The 23,492-nt window shown below is 37.7% G+C and overlaps 1 protein-coding gene across 2 annotated transcripts in view; it reads left to right on the top strand.

The window, feature by feature from the left end:
- MYLK (myosin light chain kinase) overlaps positions 1-23,492 on the top strand; it is a 217,294-nt gene that overhangs the window by 153,653 nt on the left and 40,149 nt on the right. For both annotated transcript variants that reach the window (XM_014279463.3, XM_027804806.2), the window contains 5 exons: positions 209-325; positions 3,353-3,439; positions 14,848-14,898; positions 16,749-16,876; positions 19,372-19,525. In XM_014279463.3, the coding sequence (XP_014134938.3) occupies positions 209-325; positions 3,353-3,439; positions 14,848-14,898; positions 16,749-16,876; positions 19,372-19,525 (537 nt within the window). The remainder of the gene's footprint in view (positions 1-208; positions 326-3,352; positions 3,440-14,847; positions 14,899-16,748; positions 16,877-19,371; positions 19,526-23,492) is intronic.

Raw genomic sequence — 23,492 nt, 5'->3', positions numbered from 1 at the left:
TGATTCACTTTATCGTTGTTTTAATTTTATTCAGCATTAATTCTTCCAATTCTGATGAATTTTTTGAGAACAAAACATAATTTTCTAGCAGTGAAGATCACCTGTACTAAAGGATTGGACCAGTTGATGCATTCTGTTCCTTAATAGCACTAAGGTTTTTGTGAACTGCAACATAATACCCATTTCATCTCTTCTCCCCTTCTATTAGGGACACTGTGTTCACTTACCATTGAGAAGGCCATGCCTGAAGATGGGGGTGAATACAAATGCATAGCTGAGAATGCAGCAGGAAAAGCCGAATGTGCTTGCAAAGTGCTGGTAGAAGGTAAGTACTTTTCTGGATGTGGGAAAATCCTTCCTTAGAACTTCCTTGTTCCCCCCTTTATTTTGCAATACCAGCTTTTATGAACCACATACGCAAAAAAGAACTCTGCCCCCTTCCCTTCTGCACTTTTCAGTCAATATGTAATTAAATGTCTACCATAAAGGAGCATAAGCACAGAAACAGTACAGAGCCAAGGGCTCTGGCTGCTTTGTGCATTAATCTATGTTTTCCTGCTGCTCACTGGGTTCCTGCAATGTTTTTAGAGCAGTAAGTTGAACCCATGAAGATCTATTTCTGAGCTGTATGTATTCTTTAAGAGCACATAAGAATTCGATGTGTGAGCCTGGGTACCAACCAGTCTGCGTACCAGTCTGCCTCAGAGCCATGTATGGCACATTTCTCAGTCTAGAACTTTCAATTCTTTGCATTCACTGGCGTTTGGTCATTTGGTTTTTCTAGTGGAAGTAAGCAAAAATAAACAGATTAGCAGCTTAACTACCCTCGTATGCCAGAGCCTTAGAACATGGATAATTTGCTGAGGTACCCGTTTTCAGCCTCAGTCATGCTGATGACACTGTACTCTTGCCAAGTAATCTTGGCCTTGGGGAAATATTTTGTCATGAGGTTGAGAGCACAGACTTTTAAAACTGCTGTGAACTTTAAGTAACAAAATATGCTTCTTACCAGCTCACCTTCTGGTGAGCTCGTTCTTGAATACCATGATAATTTCCGTTGTATCTAGAAAGAACACAAAACTAAACAAGTCCAGTAACTTAAATCTTGGGTATCAAGCCTTAACAACTGAGTTATAGATGTGGTATTTGTGGCAGGATGTCTAAAAAACCCAAACCTATTATTTGTTTTCCTAATGTAGTATGAGACAAAAATATGATCCTGTAACTCCACCAGTAAGGGTCAGTCTTCATGTAGCTGGAAAAAGAATTAATTACACATATAATTACAATTAATTATATTGGTTCCTGTAATAGCACCTTCTGTGATACTATGGTCATAATGTAGCCTGGCTTAGGTACTTGATAAGCTATTAGTTGTATTTCTATATTTTAAAGTGGTAATTTTTACCAGTGCTGAAGTTCAAAGAAGACTATCAAGAAGAGGCTTGAAGCAAAATCTAGTACACTGTAACACCTTAACTACCACAGATACAGAGCATTAAAGGATCAGATAATCCAGCACTTAGCACAGAGTAGTTCCCCAGAGCTGCTTTAGCATCTTTTAAGTGTCTCAGTCAACTGTATGTTTTTTTCCTTTGACTTTGTCTTCTGATCTCCTTCAGGTAGTTGCTTTTCTTCCTGAAGCCTACCTAAGCATATTTCTCACTTCCAATTTCCTGCTGGGCAATGCATGTTCTCGGAGGCTGAAGGTAGAATTTGGCTTGCAGTCTTGATCATGGGAGGCTGTCTGCTCATGACAGACTCATTGCATGATTATGTGAATGGCATTACATCAGGTGTTGGGCTCACTCTGGTAGTGGCCCCCATGGCATTAGAAGCTCACTGCTCACTTGATGTTGGGCACCAGAATGACCACATTCCTTACCTTGATACTGGCTGCCTTATCTGCCTTTTCCATTTCTACCAGCATGCTTTGTATGGATGAGAAGAGGTTTCTGAGGAATGGCACCACAGCAAGCTCCACCTATTTAGGAGAGACGCCATTTGATATCCCATGCCTGTGATTAGCAGAGGGGATGACTGTTATTTTTAAATTAGAATTGTGGTCTAAAACAACCATTAAAAAATGCTCTGTTCTATGCAGTCTGCTGTCATCATCCCAGATGCTGATTTTTAGACTCCACAAGTAACCATAAATATCATTCTATTCCTTTCAGCCCCACAGACTCAAATTGGATTGAAAGAATGTTTGACTTTGGTTGTCAGATTAGGTCAGGGACAAATCTGTAGAATCTGAGTGTCTGAACTCAGATCTGGCACAGCCTTGTGCTCTGAATTGCTTGCTAGGAGATTCTAAATTCCCATTAACCTTTTAGGAAACTTTGATGAACTTTCATGCTCTGGCACCTGAAATAGTAGTATTTCAGTAGGTGACTGAAATAGGTGATTCCATAATATTCATGTTATCTTTTCTCTGGTAATTAAATTCCAAACCGCTATCTCATGTACAAATCCTCTGAAAGATGAGTATTTGAAAGCTATAAATTGATACAGCTATTGCTGAGATCATAATCCAGATTTGGGATCTTTCTTCCAAAAATAAATGTCAGAATCGAACAATCTAACAAGTGGAGCTTGTTAGAATTTGCAATGTATGACATGCTCAGCCCGGGAAAACATTGCTAAAAAAAGGTTGCACCTTCTAGTTATAGATGTCTATGTCATATGCGATACACATGGAAGAGAGCTTGTATTGACTCTTAGCTATTGGTGGAGCCTGCAGTGCTGAGTGGCTGCTGAATATGAGCTGCGCAACCTTGAGAATAATGAAATTCATCAAATTTGAGTTCTGTGGTGTTCTTTTTGCCATTTTTATTCAGGAATGAACCCATGTGTAACAATATCTTCTTGGAAAGATTTAAATATTCAGAGGAAATGCTACTTTTCAAAATGTGTTTACCTACATAGATCACATAGACAATGGAATAGAAAAATGACATGGCAAGAGATTCTTTTAGGATTAAATGATACTTCAGATATGCCTTTGTTTCGTTCTTCCATGCACTGCCTAAAGCAGCTTTGTGCACATTGTACTTTGTCCTTTTCATTTAAAATAGACCCATCAGCTTAGATGGCACCTCTTGTCTAGTTGCTTTCTCAGGTTCTCAGTGCAGCTGCTTTCATAGAGGGCTTTTCTCTCTCTGCTCCCTTTTCCTTATAGAATGTGACATTCTCCAGCAAGGCCATTAAGAAAACCTTTCTTAAGAACCAGAAGGGAAGCAATTTCCTCTAAATTTCAACAAAAATCCAAAACAAACTGACGTTAATAGGCAGCTTTTTCATTATTGATTTTCAAATAAGATTTCTATTTTATTATTTGTTTTGATGGCAGATGCCTCATCCACAAAGACCTCAAAGCCTACTGAGAAGAAGACCAAGAAGCCTAAGACCACACTTCCCCCTGTGCTGCCAACAGAGAGTAAGTGACAGTGATTTTGATTACTTTCTTTCCAGTGGAAACAAAAGAGTGCTTTGGCATTCTGTGGTTATTCCCTTCTGTTTGCAGGCACAGTATCGGAAGCTTGTGTTATTTCTTTAACCCTTGCACATAAATCATGAGAAATTATTTTTTTGCCTTGCGGGAATTAGAACTACGTGCTGAAACCGTGAGGTCAGACCTAGCCCATTGTATTCTCATTTTTCCATAATGGTGCAATAAACTGATGACACACATTTATTTTGGGCTGCCTCCCAAAAAGCACAGAAATTCTTGAGTAGTTTGGTTCAAGCCATGTTGTGTCCCGTGCAGACAATATACTGTCTTACCATGGGTAGGCAAAGGATCTTGACTGAAATGTGCTGTAGCATAATCTGTCCTTTTTTTCCATGACGATGAGGAGTCGTTTGGTGAATTTTACACTCCTTGTTTTAAACCTAAATCTTTTACTTGCTTTTAATGCTTTCTGAAATAATTAATCAGCTATAAATTCCCATGTTTGCTACCCTGCATACATGCATTTGTTTAAGGGGAAAATTCAAATGGTAAAGGCAGAACAATAATACCAGTTTAGAAATTCCTAATACTACTACTAAGTAGTATTTTGAAACTAAGGGTCCATGGGATAAAAATATCTTTTATCAAAATAAATATTATAAAAATAGTCTTTTATCAAAAACTGGACACTGAAAGTTGCCTATCGAAGATGTTCACCATGTTCCTAAAAAAGATGTAAAGACATGGTTCTAATGGAAACAAAGTATTTTATCCAGTGTGCTCTCAAAAAACCAAAAACAAAACAAAAAACAAAAACAAACAAAAAACCCCCCCAAAAAACAAAAACTACAACCTGATTTTCTAGCATGGAACTTTTTCAGCTGCTTTCAGCAGGACTCAGTGAAATTTTTTACTGGTTGATAATCACAGGTAATAATTGTGCTTCTGGAATAGCTGACTTGCATAGAGCAATGACCTGAGCTACAGCTGTTTCTGAATTGCTGGCTGAGCATTGTAACCTTCCCTCCAGCCAATCATTTGGGGGTGTGGGACGGGTCACACCAACATGGTCCACCTCTGCACCTGAGCTTCAAATGTAGTAAATAATAGCAATTAAGAACAATCATTTTGTTCTTGAATATCAATAGAAAAGAAAGATTTAAAGCCATTTAAATCTCCATGGAATAACGTTTTGAATATTATTTCCTACACACAGAAATATTTCCTCTGATCCTCCAGCAGTGTTATCGATAGTAGCTTTCCCAGGAGAAATTGTGAGTTGGGAACTAAGTCTAAATATGCGGATATATTACCTGATCCACATCCTGCTGAAATCACTGCTTGTCTTGCTGTTGATTTTAATGGAAACTGGATATAGGTAACAAAACAGAAGCTACCAGCTCTGGCTTCAGAAATTATTGGGAAAGGATGGTTGAAATGAGGGTGAATGGTTTTCTTAAGGTTGCTCCATGGCATATTGTATTAGTGTTTAAAGTTCTTAAAGTTCTCATCAGCTCTTTTTTCAAAATACCTTTAAAACATCTTTCCTGTTACACTTAAAACATCAATGTAACTAAAAAGAATGTTAGGAAGCTGGGCTTTGGAAGAGCTTTTGGAGAACTTTGGAAAAATGCATATTTAATTTAAAAAGGATTTGGCTGCAGGGATTCCACATGTGGTTTTTAACATCTCAGCCTCAGTCTCTGAGGACTGTAGGTATTTGTCTGCTTGAAATGAGTGTTATATTTGTACGTTTGTCAGGGGCAAAATATACAAAACTGATCCAGTAGACTTCATAGTTTCAATTTAAACTGAAATCCCTTTCAGATGTAGAGATTTTAAAGTTCCTTAACTGAAAGAGAGTGGGTTTAACAAGTCAGATATTTGTGCATCTTTTCTGTATTTCCCTCAAAAAGGTTATTAAAGAATGACTGTGAATTAAGATGTCCCAGTCTAATAAGGAGATAAATTTTTACTCTGATCTCTTCTAGTCTCTGTTGCCACATTACTCACCAACAGTCCTAACGGCAAGCAGAGTGTAAGGAATTATGTTGAAGAACTGCAGAACAAAAATTCCTAATAATCCCACTGAATAAATTCTGAATTTTGAATACTGAATTCATTCACAACAGTATATACTGTATGGGGTACAGAAACTATATACTCTCTGTCATTTTTAGAAATACTTCCCAGGAAAAAAATAATCTATACTTTTTCTGTAAGAAAGCACAAGTTAAATTTCATGGTTAGAATCTATGTCAACCTTTTCTCCCTTCAGACAAATTATTAAGTGGTCCTCGTTTTTTGCCCTGGTAGAAACCCTCAGGAAGGTAAATAATTTTTAGTTCCTGAAAGGAAAGATCAGTAGATTTCCTTTTGTAAAGGAGAATGAGTTTTTTTGGTATGTTAATCTGTAGAATTACTCACTGTGAGAAAAGTTACTGACCCAGGTCATTTGACTGCTCATTATGACAACATTTTTTATTACTGGAAGCTTGGACTTTGTAGGCTATAGAAATCCAATAGTAAGATTTTGGGGCATTATCTCTTTTGAAATGCAATACATGGTGGACTCGGGTTTAGAACAAGCAGTTGTTTTCAGAAAAACATCTATGAAGGCAGCTTTGTTGCGTTCAAGGTTTCAGAAATCTCTGAATGGATGCTTGCAGTGTTTACATGCAGAAAGGTTGCTCCCATGCTAGCAAATTAGGAAAATTATGATGTATTTCTTTTTTCTTACCATTAATATTTTGTCACCAGAATTTACTGATAGTTATGACTCTGCAGAATGCAATCTGCTATGATAAACAGAATAAATAATGTTTCTGAGATTAACAAACAGATCCACCTTTGAATCTGAGTGGAATCAATCATGAGGAAGAATGGAGGAAAGACACTTCTTTTTTAATGTTGGAAATAGTTCATTCTTCACTGACTGTAGTGACTCAGGCTTTGTCACTTGTGTCTTTGCTGGGTGGATATGAAATGCTACTGAGTTAGAATAATAAAGTGTTAGGTTTCTTCTGCAGACGTATAAAAGACTAGAAGAGGCAGTGGAAAATTGGAACCTTTCATTATTTATTATACTGCATACTCCATGCTATGCCAGACAATCAGTGGATAATATAAGGGTCTTCTAGTTTAACATAGCCCTGCAACAGAATTACTAAGCCAAAAACACCACTTAAGCATTTCTGTAGAGAGCTTTGAAAGCATCTGCTGTACAGGGATTTGGGCACCCAATTCCCCTTGAAATTAGAAGTTACTTCAGATTAGGCTTAAAGGGAATTACTTATTTCAATTATCAAGGCCACCTGCAAAACCTTCAGTGTCTATTAAATAAATGGTTTTGTTCCATCAGACTGTGGAAAAATCAAAGTGCTGCTTGAGATTTTAAAGAGTAAATACTGATTTGAAGTTTTAAAAATAAATATTCTTTTTTTCAAAAAATCTGCTATTGCTCCACACTTCCTAATATTTGTCCTCCATAATGTGTCTTAAGCTGAGAACCAAAACAGCAGTAAACCATAGCTGGAGTAGTTAGCCCAAGATCAGGCACATCCATTTGCAGGTCTAAAACCCAACTTTCTTGATTCTCTGTCTTGTGATTATTTTGCATGCGATATCCAAAATACTACAGATACTTTTTTAAATTGACATGCCAAAAATTTACATAAAACATGACTTTTCCTAAAGGACTTTTTTCCGAAGGTTTTTTCCTAGATTTGCTGAGGGAAATGGCATATTACAAGAGTTAGATGCTATTTTTTAAACTTCACCAGGGCTGAGCCATGCAACATAACATTACTATAGTAGGAAGAAACTGTATCCCAGTTGCTGTTACTGAGAAAAGAATGGGCTTTCATGTTTTAGAAGATAACCCTCCTAATTGTAAGCATTGGATTAAAGTGTTTGGAAAGAAATGCCCACTGTATTTTGTATGGCTAATTCACAGCACTAATTCCAGTAAATATTAAGAGATGGCAATTATCACCTGTCATACCAGTGGTATGAAAACCTAACAGGATATCCTGGATTCCCTTATCTGAATAAGACTTGTTGAATCTGCTGTTCTCATATCTAAACCTCATATGTTGAAGGGATGACCCAGCACAGAGTTTGGTTTTGCAAATGAAAGTTTTGCTCAGTTAAAAATAAAGTTACATCAAATAACTTCTTCCCTGTATCTTCAAGTAAATGATCCCAAATTGCATTATTTAGCATTATTTGGTATCTTGCTGATATAAATCTTTTACATCTGCTACTATATGAAATGTTTGATTTCATGTCAAACACATTTTTGGTTAAGTAATGATGTACTCTCTTGCTGACAGTTGTTAATAAGATGTCACCACTGACACTGTCCAGATCAAATCCTCTGGAAGGCTGCACTGTTATCTTCCCAGATCTAATTTCTCATCATTACTGGTACTTGAATGCAAGTCTGAGCAGTGGCATCTCTGGAAAAGTATGTCATAAAAGTAAATATGTCAGACAGGACTCCTTATCATGGTGGGTTGTTGTTGTTTTTTTTCCGGGGGGGGGGGGGGGGGGATTCTAAGCATTTTAATTACTATGGAAAAAATGTGAGTCTGTGGCCAAGTGATTAGTATGCAGCTCTGTTATTTACTCTTCAATAAACAATCTTTTGTTGATTAATAAACAGTCAGAGAATCCAAGTGTGCAAGCACCACTTTAAGAAAATGTCGTTAAAACATTAAACTTGATATGTCCATTTTAGATAATAGATAACTAAATCAGTAATCACTTCAAGTTTTTTGTTGTTTTCCATTCTGTCAACATTATTTGAAGCATGGCACTGATGAATATAAAGAGTTTCAGAGTCTTCATTTCATGTCAGACTGTTTTGTCTTCAGTATAAAACTTGCCACTTTCTAAGGGAAGAACTCAGTTACTGAGAAAGTAACTGATCAGGTCGGAGATGTTCTTTTAATTGCAGAAATAAGAGCACCAAGTAGCAGCTGTGATCTGGTGACTGTGCTGTTGCTGTCCTCTTTGGTCCCTGGGACAGTCTGAGGTGCTTTTGAGGGTCAGCGAGGCTATTCCAACCAGTTCTCAGTCCCATTCATTTCCCAGAAGGTCCATGCTGCTTTACGCTTGGCTGTTGCAAGAAGAACCACGACGTTTTGTGCAGGGGTGCAAGCACTTAGTGTGTTGGAACAATATCAGTTGCATTGGTAGGGAAGCCTCTGACCAAACTTTTTCCAAGAGAAGCTGAAAAATCCCTCCTCTAGTGTATGTAAATAAAATTGCCATGAGCTATTTTTAAGACATGATTTCTCTGCAACTCTGAATAATGAAAAGTGCTGACTTCATTCCTCAAGACTGGGGTCCAAGGGTGAATAACTGTGGCACGAGTCCTAAGAGCCACGTTAGGCTGAAGTAAAAAAGGCAATGTAAGATTTAACTTGATGACTCTGAAGGTTGGTTGCCTCCAGAGATGAAAAGAAAATTCAGTTACTGTTTGTACAAAGACAGCAATGGAGAAACTAATTTGTTGTGTACTTGATTTCTCCTTAATGCCCAGTTCAGCACTGTTTAGCTAATGACGGGTAGGCATTTTGAATCTCTGCAAAATTACTATACAGCTCACACCATACTGACATTTTCTGAGTTAATGTTGGCACAGAACAGTATTTTCCATGTGTTTTTCATACAGTCCATCCTACATATCTGTATGTTGACAGAAGAAGACAGAAATGTTTATTGACTGTCTCACACAGAGAAAAATGAGTACAGTTGTTGCAACGTGGACTTGAACTGAAGAGGTGCCATGCATCGTTAATTCCCAGTTAAGTCATTGACTAGAAATTGCAGATCTAGGCATGTAATAGAAGCATTTACCACAGTTTCTTCTCTATAAAACAAGGAACCTAAATCCCATTGCTTAATTAACGTGCAAAAGCATATAACACTTAGCTTTTCCCACTGAAATAATTTGGAGGTCCTGAATGTCCAAATGACCTGACAGCATTTTCCTACATAATAGACTGGGTAGCAAGCTAGTAACCTAGTTTGGATTCTTGTTCCTACACACTTGGGCACAGCATTTTGGCATCTAATTGTAGATGTTCTTGCAGCACATGAGAAATATGAAAATTAAATCTATATTTAAGAAACTAACATTGCTTTCTTTCTCCCACCAGAGCTTTTAGTGGAATTCACATGACCTGATTTGTTTATAAGCTCTATTTGATACTGGATCTCTTCTGCACTTCTCAGATTTGCTTTAATTCCAGAAATTGCAGAAATTGCTCAAGCACCGTGCTGCTAAACTGATATGAAATTGTTTCTTTCTCCAGTAGAGGTGTTTTCAAATGCTGTTACTTTCAGTGTACTATATTGCATTATTGAAGCTCTGAGTGTGCTAGTATATGCTAGCTCTCTCTTGACTGGGATGCAAGAGTGAGTATTTCCTGGATTTTTATTCTTGAGAAGGAGGAGGCTGGATTTTTTTTCAGTTAGAGGACAATCTCTGCACAATTTAGAAACTAAATATGAGATGCTGCAACAAAATGACAGTTGTTTTTAATGACAAGAAAAAAAATCCAACTATTAAAAAGCTTTGAAACACATGAACTCAAAGAACTGAGTTGTATGGTATTTAGTTTTCTAATTTCTGCTTGTCATCAAATTTAAGCCAGGGTTGCTTTCTATGTTATTGTATTTAGATAATAAACAGTTATTTGGAAACAGTACGAGGAATTTGCTCATGGAGAAACAATGAAGTGAAATTGTTTAAGCTTTCAAACCTTGATGAAGTTTTCAGGCTACTGGTGTTTTGTGACTGTCGCAATTAGCACAGGTTCATGAATGTACAAATAAATTGGTAAGTAATGATGTGTTGTCTTTCTCTACTACAGTTGTAGCCATCATCTTTCTCCTATTTCATCGTGTCTGTGCTAATTAATACCTGTAATAAGTTTTTGTTCCATCAATGAAGTCTGTGACAGAAGCAAGGTTAGAACTGAATAATTCATTGCCTTGACCACAAGGCCAAGTTCTGCACTAGGTCTCAGTCAGTCCATGCTTTCTAGCATAGCAGAGAGTAGAGAAGCTTTACAGTCAACAGTCACCTTTGATTCAGATCCTGATATCTATCCCCAGAAGGGTCTGATGGAGGTTACACTGTAATTCATTTACATGTGGCAGAGAGACACGTCAAAATGTCATGTTCCACATGTCTGAAGCATTCAAGTGAGATAGGGAAGAAGGAGCAGAGACTTGAATCTGGTTTTCCATCTCCTTATATTTTTGTTACCATGATATCTGACACATTACAGACATGACTTCTTTTTTCAATTTCTCTAAATGGAAACTCTGAAAAAAAAATTTAGTTCCTCTCAGATGAAATCTTGAAAAGTTTTGCATGAGGGGAAAATGGTTTCCTATATGACTATAGTGTCATTAGTAAGTCATTAGCCCTTCTCCTATCCTGAACTAAAATAAAGCTATTCCACAAACAGACAGGAGCAGGGAAATGTCTTGCTCTTTATGTTAACAGAGTTAGGTACTGATTGTACTTGTTTACCAGGTCCTGAAATCCATCATTATGGAAGACATGCACGTGATTTTAGGCATGTTCCTCAATAAAGACAATGGGAATTACGGACTGGTTGGAAATGCTATCTTGAGTACTGATGTTTTTTTCAGACCGTAAGTTTTACTTCATGCTTTATGAAAGCAAGTTGTGCAGAGAGCCATTTCAGGGGAGGGCTATGCCTATTTTTAGTAAAATTCCAAAAAAGGGAAACAAAAAGTTAGAGGCTTCTGAACATATCTGCTCTCACTAATTCACCATCAGGGCAAAGAACGGCACAACCAAATGTCCCACAGCTATCAGCCTGTATGGGATCTTTACCTTTTTTAGTTTATGTCCCCCCACCCAGGCACAAGCTCTCTAAGAGGCAAACCTGTCTATAAAGTTATGTAAATACCAGCCCTGTGATGTTTACATTAAGTTGTTTCTGGAAGACAGATTCATTTAAGGAGGGAATATTATGTCCTTTATCTTCCAGGCTGGTTTTCAACTTCAGCCTGTTTCAATGTAAATATCAAAAGAGAGACAAACTGTCTTTTTTTCAAAAAGCAGCAGAGGCAGACTTGAACTAACATTCCCAAGAGGTTTGAATATTTTAATGAAAACAGTTGTTTGACCTCGTAAGCTTTGGGTAATCTTATTAGATTTTTTTCGCTGTCTCCAGAAGCTTTTCAAACAAAAATTGCATTTCAAAAAGATGCATGTGATGAGCTGGTACTCTTAAGGAAGATCTAAGAAGAGTGGAGTGCACACTACTGGCCAAAGAAGTCTACTTTACAGACCCAGAGAGACATCCTTGTACTCATCCCCTTCCACAGTGCTCCTGTCTTTCATGTCAGCTCAGGGCTATTTGTGTCTGCAAAACAGGATATTCAGCTAGACCTTCCAGCAACCCTTTGTAATCTGCATGGTTTGATGAAGTCCAGTGACAGTCTGTGTATCCTCAGTTAAGTGAATGTAATGTCCTGGTGGGTAAAAACTAAAAATTAAACAAAAAGTTTGTATTTATATATAAAAAGAAGTACCCTAGCTGAATGAGGTGATAGGTTTGTGTTCTTTGCTTTCCTGCTATGGAAATCTTCGTTGAGGTGAGAGCCTTTTGAACTGTCTTAAGCACAGTCCTTCGTTATTGCAGGGCCAGGAGGGGCACCATGCATTTATTCCACTTACAGCGTAAATATAATACCTGGTGGTTCATTATACATCCTAGCCTGTATTGAAACATTGTTCTTTAGCAGTGATTAATTGAATGTCACTGACTGTAGTTGTGAATGAACAAATTATGTTATTGGGGGCCCTTCCATGATGAACCAAGAGCGGCTGACAGTAGGCAAAGAAAAGTGGGCAGGTTATCTGAGTATATAAATATCCATTCTGTGCATGTATTATGCAAAGGCAGAGAATGACATTGTCAGCCAAGACAAAAAAAATATATTGAGATATTAAGAGTCAGAGTGAAACATGAGCATTTAGAGTCTGATGACTCCACTAGCACCTTGCTTGTTAAGTAAGGTACAGCAACAGATATACAGTGTAGGCCAAGAGGCAGTAACTAAGTGAAAATCATGCTGGATTAAGGAATTTGCTTTTCCTCCTATTTGTCTGCAGTGATATTTCTGAAAAATAGCAATAGTATCTGAAACCCAAGGTGGCATTTGACAGACGGTGCTTTTTTCTCATCCTTGGTGCCCTTTGTTCATATGGGGCTTAATGGAATGTGGAAGTAAATTAATGTTATTGCTTTAGCTTGTATTAAAAGTTATAGCTCCAAGAGGAGGTAACCAGTTATTTCATTCTCAGTTCAGGAAAGACCCAAGGATCTGACATCAAATACAGCATGTGTGCATACGAAAACGTTTATGTGTTTTTTAAATCATATAACTGAGTTCGTTTGCATGGGATTATGCATCTAATGAGTAACTAATAGATTAATTCCATTAATGGGGATGTTTAACAGCAGATGATAGGCCAGACTCTACAGCCCTTCCAGCTGGCACCTGATAAGTAGTTTTATCCATGTAACTGTGACTACAGCCTGAAGTAAAGCCCACACGGAAGACGTGGCAGGACAGATACCTAGCTTGTGCCCTGATGGTCCAGTTATACTAGGTTAAACACCTCACAAGTATTAATCTAAACTTTAATTAGTTGTTGAGCTGTCATTGAAGAAAGGCTTCCTTGGGAGGTATCCAAGTATTCTTTTTTGACCCGGCTGTAAGTACTGTAAGAATATCCTACCTCTCCATTATTGTGTTTCTGGTTTCTACAAAATCACTAAAGACTGAGCATATGAAAGATCAGCAAACTTTGAGAGAAAGTTACTATAAAATGGAAGTGTATAAAAAAGGTGGCAAAAAATTCTTCTATATTCAGTGCATAGTGAAATATTCTCCAGAATGAACTGAATAAACACTGGTGTTGACAGCTGAATCGTTACCTATTTATTAAAGCATTTGGTCTTTTAGCAACTTATAGCACATCATTTACTATCTCCAGTGACACTAAAGCTTAAAATGAATCTTCACGTCTGTCTGTTGCTTGTAACATTAAACTCCCATGGTGGATTCACAGCTCACGACTCCTTATTCATGGGGCATCAGGTGATGTGTTCCCTGGGTATCATACTGCAGCAAAGGGGGGTAAAATAATAGACTCTTTTTATTTGTTTGGTGGATTTGGGGGGATTTTTTTGCTGCTCAGTGTCTTGTGACTTTGAAATAACTTCAGTAAAGAATGAACCAAAAAATTCAAACCTTTTGAGACTGTTATGGCTATAACTAGGCACCTATTTATATTCTGCAAGATATTCAAAAGCACTTAGTAGATACTGCTTCTGTGGGAGGCAATAACATCTTAAAAGCCAGATTATTTCAGTCAAGCTGCCTGCTTGAGCATAAAAGAATAAGAAATGTCCTTTCACAGTAGAGTCCTTCCTCTGCCGAGGATGCTTAGGATAGCAAACAAAAAGAAAGTGCTCTAAAGGGAACAAGCCCCTCCACTTCTGGAATTCAGGGGTTTGAAGGTATCCAGACTGTTAAATTTAATGGCCACCACTAGACCTAACTCCTATGAATCTGTCCTTTTGAACCTGTTTATGTTTCTGTCTTGCAAAACATTACTTGGCTGTGAACAGATTATCCATGCTATATTTAAAAATATTTCTTTTGTTTCTTTGATGCCTGCTGACTGGTAATTTAATTTGGTGGTCCCTAGTTCTTGTTTTGTGAAAAACAGTTAATAGCTGTTTTCTATCTACCTGTCTTCTCTACTGTCTTTCTGCTTACCATTCATTATTTGTAGAACATTGTCTTCCCAAATTTTATGTGCCCATATTTCAAATTCTGGGCTGTACGTTTTGATGCCATGACTCTTTCCTTTCTGAATACAGCAAAAAGTTGTCCCTGCCTAAGGAGGAGGAGGAGGGGTGATACTAGTATTTACTGCCCATATATTGCTGTTTCCTTGCTAGCTCACAGGTGGTATCAGCAGCAGCATGTGGTGTTAACCCCCCTAGTTTTAACTGAGCTCATTCAGCATTGATTATGCTGGAAATCTGATCAGAATTGACCCCAGTTAAACTGCTATAATGAACAGACAGACTATGAGAGATGTGTGGCAGGTTTATTTGATTCTTTTAGAAGTTCTGGCTTCAACTGTGAATATTCTGAGGATCATTCAATGTTTTTAAAAATATTTTTAATTCTTGAGTTAAATATGCTGAAAGAACATATATTTTCAGGTGCCAACAAAGCATAGCTATGGATGTAAGCTTTGCAATTAGTCTGGTATCTTCCAAAGCTCACCTTTGAATTTATTATTTTTTTTTAACTAGGTGAAGCAACAGTGAAGAAGAAACCAGCTCCAAAGACTCCTCCAAAAGCAGGTAATTTGTTGCATGTGTAATCCTGTAGGAATAAATAATAAACCAATACAGTTTTAAGGAATGGACACTGCATTTCTACGAACAGCTGTTTGCCTACTAAGTTTATTTACATATGTGATTAAACGCTTGGTAAGCAAAGACCCTTTTTCAAACTTGTTCTTAAGGTTACACCGCACTAAGACTTAAATAATGAGCATCTAAAAAAGTTAATATTGAATAAGCTATAGCAATTATAAAAAAAAAATCCTACCATGTCAGCAGTAGTGTTGTAACTCATGTCCTTTGCTATATCCACAATATACCTTAGCCTCCTGTGAAAGAGATTTTTCTATGTATCACAGAATGCCACCTCTGCATGAGTAGTTACCATGAAGAAGCTGATAGATTCTACTTTTCCTCATAACTGGCATTATCATAACCTGATCATGTGTTTGCACTCTCCTAGTCAAAGCTATCCATATTTAAAGTTACTCAGAATGTTCCTCTGTAGAAACCTGCTTTCAGTGTCTGAAAACTTTCTCAGACTTTTAAACTCTTCAAGCTGTTTTCTGTGCCAGATAGGTGCTTCAGCCTAGTTTCCTTCAGATGTTTTCAAAACAAACCCACTTTCCAAACAACAAGGGGGAGGGGGGGGGGGGGGGCGGGGCAGAGCTATTTTGTTTCAATTACATTGAAAAGAAAAAGAAAGTACTTTTTCACGCCCAGTAGCCCTGTGCTTTGGAGAGGAACATTACGTTAGGTAGCAAGGTCATTCTAATGGTAGGGAATGCTTTTTACCATTTCTGTCTATACGTCCTCAAACCCACTTCTCCCCCAGCCCTCATTCCCTGCCCCAGTTATTTTTTATTGTACTGCTCTTATAAAGCAACAGAACAGGTTTCATCCTGGAATTGTATGCGCTGTGATATTTCTGGCACCTGTCCCTAGCAGCTACCAGGGAGTCTGGCACACTCAGCATCACAACCAAGAGTCAGGAAGTAGCACTATTAGCAAGAGATGTTCTGCTGTCTATTGATACTCAAACAGTGAGAGGGAAGTTTTAGTTTATAAATTTAATTTATAAATTAAATTTAAAAATTTAAAAATTATAACAATAAATAAAATTATAATAAATAAAAATAAAATTTATAAGAATTATAAATTTATACATTTATATAAAATAAAATAATAAAGAATTAAAAAATCAGGAGAAATACCTGATTCAGAAACGGAGGAGTATGAATGGGAATGCAAGATTTAAAAGAAAACTGTAATACACAAACAAAAGGATCTGTTATTGATCGCAGGAAAATTCAGTGTGATGGACAAATTTCCTCCCTTGTCTCTCTATTAGATGTCTCACATGATGTTTCCCTGGCTATGAAGCAAGAATCTTCGTAGGCAGGTGTTGAGTCTTAAATTTTCTGAATGCTGTTGACAATGTTAGGGAGCAGGTTTGCAGATCCCCTCAGGACATGCAAATCAATATGAAGTTAGCTGGAGCCAGTCTTCAAAAATGCAAAGTGCAAAAGAAAAAAGTTTTTCTAACAAACCCAAAACAAAATTTCATAAGCTGTATATTTGGAATTGGTGGTAGATCTTAACACTTTTGGTCTTTTGATTTCTGTACCTTAGTTTTGCATAAGCAAACTCCTGACAGGTAGATTGCTGTTGCTTATCTACAGTAGAATTAACAATGTTCACATAACTTTCATTGCAAGCAACAGACAACTGCTAATGTGGATTTCAAATGGTGTTTTGAAACTGTTGAGCTAAGATACTTAAGTGTTTTGAATTTTAAGAAAAATTCAAAGTATAGTCACCTACAGAGATTATTTATTTGTTTGTTTGTTTGTTTATATTTTCATCAGCTACTCCTCCTCAGATTACTCAGTTCCCAGAAGACAGAAAAGTCCGTGCAGGTGAATCAGTGGAATTGTTTGCCAAGGTGGTAGGAACGGCACCCATAACTTGCACCTGGATGAAATTCCGTAAGCAGGTAAATTGTTTTCTGTTCTGTTTAAACAATCATTGAAAAAGTAAAGCTGGAAAGGAACACCAGCAACCCATCTTGTCCCTCTCCCTCCCCCAGGAACTGGCAAAGTACATGTCATTCCTGCCAGGTGTTTTCCTCACCTCTGCTGGAAACATTCCAATGATGAAGATTTCACAACCTCCATTAGCAACCTATTGTAGTGGTTAAATACCCATAGTGTTAGAAATTTTTTCGTAATGCCAAACTCAAGTCTTTCTTGCTACAGTTTAAACCCGTTGCTGTCTGTCCCCTCCTATTAAAAACGGTTGTTCCTTTGAGAAAAACTTTAGACCATGTAATTAAAGGATAGGTGATGTGAAAGACGTAGGTGTCTGAAAAATATCTGTCACAGGAAATATCTCTCCTTCAAAAATTACTTCTTCATTATGCTTGGTCTAAAGTTATGTCAGAGGGGCAAAATGCCATATAAGAAGCTTGAGTGAAACATCTAACAACACAAACATCACCACACAAGGCACAACAGTGATTATGCTGCTGTGAGTGCTCTCACCCCCTAGTTTTAAAGTTCCTTCTACTTGAATTTATTTCCTGTAACTCTATTACATGTGTCCTTTAAGGGCAGTTTCTAAAGAGAGTTGCTTTAACAAATAATAAAACCATTTTAAATCAAGTAACCCAAGGTGCGAGTGCAAACTGGAAGATGAACTGCCCTGTTAGGATATAGCAAATGTAAATATGTACTGTAGCTGCTATTCTGTTTATTTCATTCTGAACTTGTTATGCACTCTATAGAACATAAATAAAAACATCTCCTCCTACAAGGAAGTTTAGACTGTAAATCCAGATGTGTCAGCATTTAATTGAAGGAATTCAAAACAATTTGCTAGTGCAAAGGGTATTGCAAAGTCTGTCTTTGCTAACCCCAAATAACCTCTTATTTAGGGGAAAGGGTAGTTTTTTCCTTATCTCTTATATGTTCTTAAAATTCTTTAGTTTCAAGATTGGAGCTTAAAAGTGGCCTACTCATTTCTACAAAAATAGGTCTGAGAAGTTCCAGTGACATTCAGTGTCCTGTTTTGCTGAGCTATTTTGTAACATGTGGGTAAAATATACCCCTCAAAAGTGAGTTTCTGGTTTGTGCAGAATTCTGAGTTCATTGTTCAATACAACAAGTCTATTTACATAGATTTCAAGCCCATTTTTAAATGCAAAATTTATTTCATGAGAGACCAGCAGCTCATAATACCATCTCAGATCCATAATCTGTGATTCTACACCTTTTTTCTTTGTAAAATGTTATTTTTAATATCTTATACTTTCTTCTTTAGTTACTTACTATAAGACAATCTAAAGGTTTAAAAAAATCATATGTTAAAATGACATAAATTTTTAAATGGTTTATTATCACAGGTGAATGAGGAAAGAAAAAGACTTCAGGAAGGTTCATAAACACTGTAGGAGGACAAGTGAGGGCAGCAGGCTTTGGGGCATGTAGCAGTGCATGTGTTCTATCTCAGTTAAGGAGAAAGCAAGGACAGTCCTGCTCTTAGCCTTGCAATTTCTTATTCTCTGAATATATGAGACAAGATAAGGCAAACTAAATAGCCTTCATTTTTAATGAATTCTGAGAATACGTTGTAAGAGTCACTTATCTAAGAAGGAAGTGGTGGGAGGAAGAAGGGCATTGACATTATGTTGTCTGTTTCATAAGAACAGAGTGTACAGTTTCTGTAACTGCAGTATAGGATTATGAGGTTTTTAAATAATCTGTCATGTCTCCAGCTAATACTAATTAAAATATCTGATTAAATACTGATTAAAGTCTCCTTTGTCATTTATGCTATGATAGCTTTATTTCAATTAAAAACTAGTTCAGAATATGCCTCCAGAAAATAAAAATGCTATAGGAAAGCTAAATCTGCTCTTGTATCTCTCTCTCTGCATAGCTGTAGCATTACATCTCCGTTCCAGTCAACATCATCTTCAATTGTTCAAACCCAAGAAACTGTTTCCCTGGTTTATGTGGAAGTACAGAATAAGGCTGTTTGGGACAAGAGGACAAAAGTCACAGCTATGGATGATTTGCACATTGGCCTTTAAAGGGAAATGGTGTCTGAATTAGGGTGTTTGGAGCTAAACCCTTGTTCTGCTGTGGTCTCTGCGAGATATGTGAGACCAAACAGTTCTTTTGCCAATTACATACACACTTGGCACTTTCAGCCTGTCAAAGAGGAGTTAGAAAGTGAAATTCCTGTTCCTTAGTGGAGTCCCAGAACACCAATGCTCCCTGTTGCTTTTGCAGGACTGGAGCCATTATAATGTTCCACTGCATTTTTAGATGTTTTGTGTTGATTACACTACCAGCTGCACATAGTCACTGCTGTAATAGTTATCTGCAGATAATACTCAATATGGTAACCTTGTATTGTAATTTGAGCTCTTTCAGATGTGAAGAAATTTATCCCACAAAATCTTTTTTTTTCTTTTGAATTTGGCAGATTGAAGAAAATGAATATATTAAAATTGAGAATGCTGAAAACAGCAGCAAGCTAACAATATCATCAACAAAGCAGGAACACTGTGGATGTTATACCCTAGTTGTAGAGAACAAACTTGGCAGCAGACAAGCACAAGTCAACCTTACAGTTGTTGGTAAGTCCATAATAATGTTTTAGATATCTAGTCATTCTCTGTACATCACTCTACATTTGCTTTATATATGATGGCATGCAAAAAATTAAATAAAGCAATCAGATAAGACAACTGAAATGAAAAACTAGTACTTGAAGAAATGTCTGGACTGGACAGTGAGTAGTAAGAATTATCAGCAAGGTCAGTAACAATATACTGTGTTTTATTTAGAAAAAATCACTAATTACAGATAGAGGAACAAAATAGCTCAGACTTTAAAAAAATCCACAAGAATAAAACAGCTCATGTCTCCATTTTTTTGTTAGATACCACTTCTTTTTCCCATTAATATTTGCAGCATCCAGATGTTTGCTAGATGCAAATTTTAAAACTGTTAGTTCAAGAAGGATTGAGGTGGTTTCTATTAGACTGTGAATTTGAAAATATCCTGTTGCTTGAAGACTGGAGATTTTATCCTTTTAACTGAAATTACTTTCCTTATCTGCTGGTTTATAGTGACAAAAAGCAGTGAATAAAGGCACTGTTTTGAATATGAAGCCCTTCATTTTGGGGCTTTTACACACGTGTGTTCTAAAGCTTCAAACAGCCTTGCTAGATGACACATTCAGGCCATCAGGTTTGTTGTAGCGGGCTGTGGACAGCTGCAGACAGTTGTATACTGGTAACAGTTGCAGGATGTTTGCTGATAAAACTGCAGCCTAGACAGGTAGCTTGAGTGTGAGACGAAATCTAGAGCTGTGACATCTTGCTCTGAAAGGTCTAATGAACCTGCCCTGGTGTGGATACACAACGAATATTTTCCAGTGAGATCTAGGGAAGTTTTACGAGCAAAGAGGGTGATTTCATTAAAACACTAGTCTTCAGGATGGGAGTGTTTCTAGGCTGCGTTATCTGTGGCCTGCAGAAAGGTTTTGACACAAGGCGGCGGGGAGGGCAGAGCTCGCTCAGGCATTTGGACGAATTCTAGTTCAACCAGTAAGGCTGCATCCAAATCACACCCTCATAACTGCCTTGGCTCTGCTGTCCTAACAGATGTGTGGGCTAGTGAGCAAGTAAAGATATGCAGGTATAGGGCCAGAGATGAAAATCTGACACCACTGAAATCAGAGGCAAAATACCATTAGCCCGAGTTGGAGTGGAAATTCATTCCAGCAATCCAGTGAGTAACATACAAAGTTTAATGAGCAGAATCACACTTTCAAGTAGAATATCCACTGCTAAAGAGTGAATGTCCCTCCATTGCATACTGCTATACATATTGTCAATGGAGGCCTCCTGGTTATTTAAATGAATTTCTTTCATCTGATCTGTGGCTTTCATTGCAGTTAAAAGATAAATGAATGAATGAGTATAGGTATCAAGTAGATTCCAGCAACGTGCCAAAGAATTCAAGATTAGACGAAAACAGAAAAAGTATTTCTGACATGATGCATAGGCAAATTGTATGACCCCTTCCAACAGTGCGTTGTACAGGTCAGAAGTATAGCTAGGTTAAAAAATTAACACTTTGAAAAATTGGTCCTTGAATAATCACCATACACATTGTTCTGGGTACAGCTTTTGGCTCCAAAGCCCCAACACAGCTGATCAGCAGCTAGAAGAATGGTAGGAGATTATTTGCTCTTCACATTTCCCTTTTTTTCACTCTTTCCTAGGCAACTGCTGCAGCCTTTTAACTATAGCAGGTTATTGGGCGCAATGGATGCTTTTTAGCTGAACTGAGGCCAACAGTTCCTATTATCCTGTCACTGTATGAGCCTTGACTCATTGTTATATAAGTCACTGTTTTCTGTCCTTTGGAGTTAATTTGTTTGAAAGTCTTTGAATTCTATAACCTTATAAAGCTACATCTCAGCCTCCTGCTTTGTTCTTCTATAAGAAATGTGCCAGAGAACAGTGGGATTCCCAGAGATGCTTTTGGGACAGTTGGGTGAAGAATCCTTACAATGTGCTGGAGTTTGCCATGTGTTTTGGCTGATGACAAGCTATCTGTTTCCAACTAAAAAGAATAAATTCCCTCTTGTAAAATCGCCAAGCTTTTCAGTGAGACATCTCGCTGATGTCAGCACTGCCAAAGGCACGACAAAGCCTCAAGATTCCTACTTGCTACATATGCATTTTAAGGCCAGATTCTTCCATCTGGGGTCTCAAAAATGTGGGAAAGGGAGAATAAATGTCTTCCTCCTAGGGAGTGGGTTGGAATCTCACCACTGAGATAAAATCCTTCATGCTATTTGCACCTTTAAAGACGTTAAATGTTCATGAAAGTTGGAAGGTACTTTTCTCCGGAGCCTGCTCCAGTCAAAATAGGGAAGCTTCTCTGAATGTGCGAAATGTGAGACTTCTTAATCTACCAAAGCTCATTCTTAGTCCTAAATTCTTACCTGTCCATTCTCTCTGCTCCACCCAAAGTACAGGGAAGAAACCTGCACTCCCTGCTGTGACCCACATTCATAACAAGCATTTGCGCAGAAAGCCCTGGCGCTCGAGTTCAGCTCTGTTTGCCTCAGCTATTTATAATAAGGTCTAAACTCTGCGTGAGCTGCCCCCCTCAAAGTTTACCAATAAAAGGCATATCTATGCATATGCTGTGTGCTCAAAACACTGCTGACTGACCACAGTCTGCAAGTGAGTCTTGAATGTACTGAGGGAAACTATAAATACAGAGCATCTGCTTTCTGGAGGACTGTGTGTGAGCCAACCTAGAGCTATGTTTCTCAAAGGGCTAGCTAACAGCCTTGTCTGTTCTGAATTTTCTCAAATCAGACATTTGTTAAAATATAAAACAAAAAAATATGGAAATAAAGAAACATTTCTTGTATTATTACTCCTTACAACCATGTGGATTGCAAAGTCTTCATGCTGGTGGGCAAACTCCTCATGTGAAAGACTCCAATAAGCATTTCCCAAATTAAATTTGGACTGTAACACATGCCAGGGAGCAGGCTGCCCAGAAAAGCTGTGCAGTCTCCATCCTTGGCAGTATTCAAGTTCAGACTGGGTAAGCACCTGAACAATCTGGTCTGGCCTTATAGCTGATCCTGCTTTGAGCAGAAGGTCTAAAGACCTTCCTGAGGATATGGAAGACCATCCTGGATCTTGGTTTTATACTTTCGGTTGTCAAAGAGCTTTCTTTGTCAAAGACAAAACCCAAACCCTTATGACTTAAACTCTAACCAGAAGATAAAAAGGACTGAGCTTATCTGCCAGGATTCAAATCAGAAATGATCCTGCTATGATTTAAACTCTCAGTCCTAGACTGTACACTGTAGCTGGGTATGACTTTTAGAAAATTACTTTTAGGGAAAAAAAAAGCTGCCCTGCATTCCTTTGAATTTGGCTCCTAAAGTCTTTTATTTAACGACTCACAGTCAGACGCAGACTTCAACGGCAAGCTTAACTGAACTGAGCAGGGGTTCTGACATTTAAAGAGTTTGAATAGTATATGATTCAGTGCAGTCTGGGCCACAGAAAAAGATGCTCTTGAAAGAAACCCAACTTTATTCTAAGGACTTTTTTTCATTTGCAATTTTAATGAACATCAAGGAACAAAATGTCCATTACGCTCAGCCTCCAGTGTGAGCTGTTTGCAGTCCACACACCAGATGCACTGATACATAATCAGGTTGGAGGAGACTTGTTAATTGACAGGCACTGCAGTGTGGCGATGAGTAAACTGCACTGAGCCACAAGGAATGAGTCTTGAGCTTCACATTGATTCATTGTATAACTGTCTGTATATGCCCTAATAATAATAATGGGAGACCTGCAATAGAAGCGAGACATCCAAGTTAAGCAATGTCTTTTTTTAAAGGGTTGACTGGTCCCAAAATGTCCATGTTGAGCTTTTCTCTATTGTTATGATTAGGTCTCTTAAATAAGCAATGCCATTAGCTGAGTGATCTCTCTGGAGAGATTTTCAACATGTTTCTGCTCCAAAGTCAAAATGGCCTGATGTGAGACTGAG

This window comes from Falco cherrug, chromosome 8, assembly GCF_023634085.1.
Source record: "Falco cherrug isolate bFalChe1 chromosome 8, bFalChe1.pri, whole genome shotgun sequence".
Classification (NCBI taxonomy): domain Eukaryota; kingdom Metazoa; phylum Chordata; class Aves; order Falconiformes; family Falconidae; genus Falco; species Falco cherrug.
Note: the sequence above shows the minus strand (reverse complement) of the source record. Positions and strands in the feature narration are given on the sequence as shown.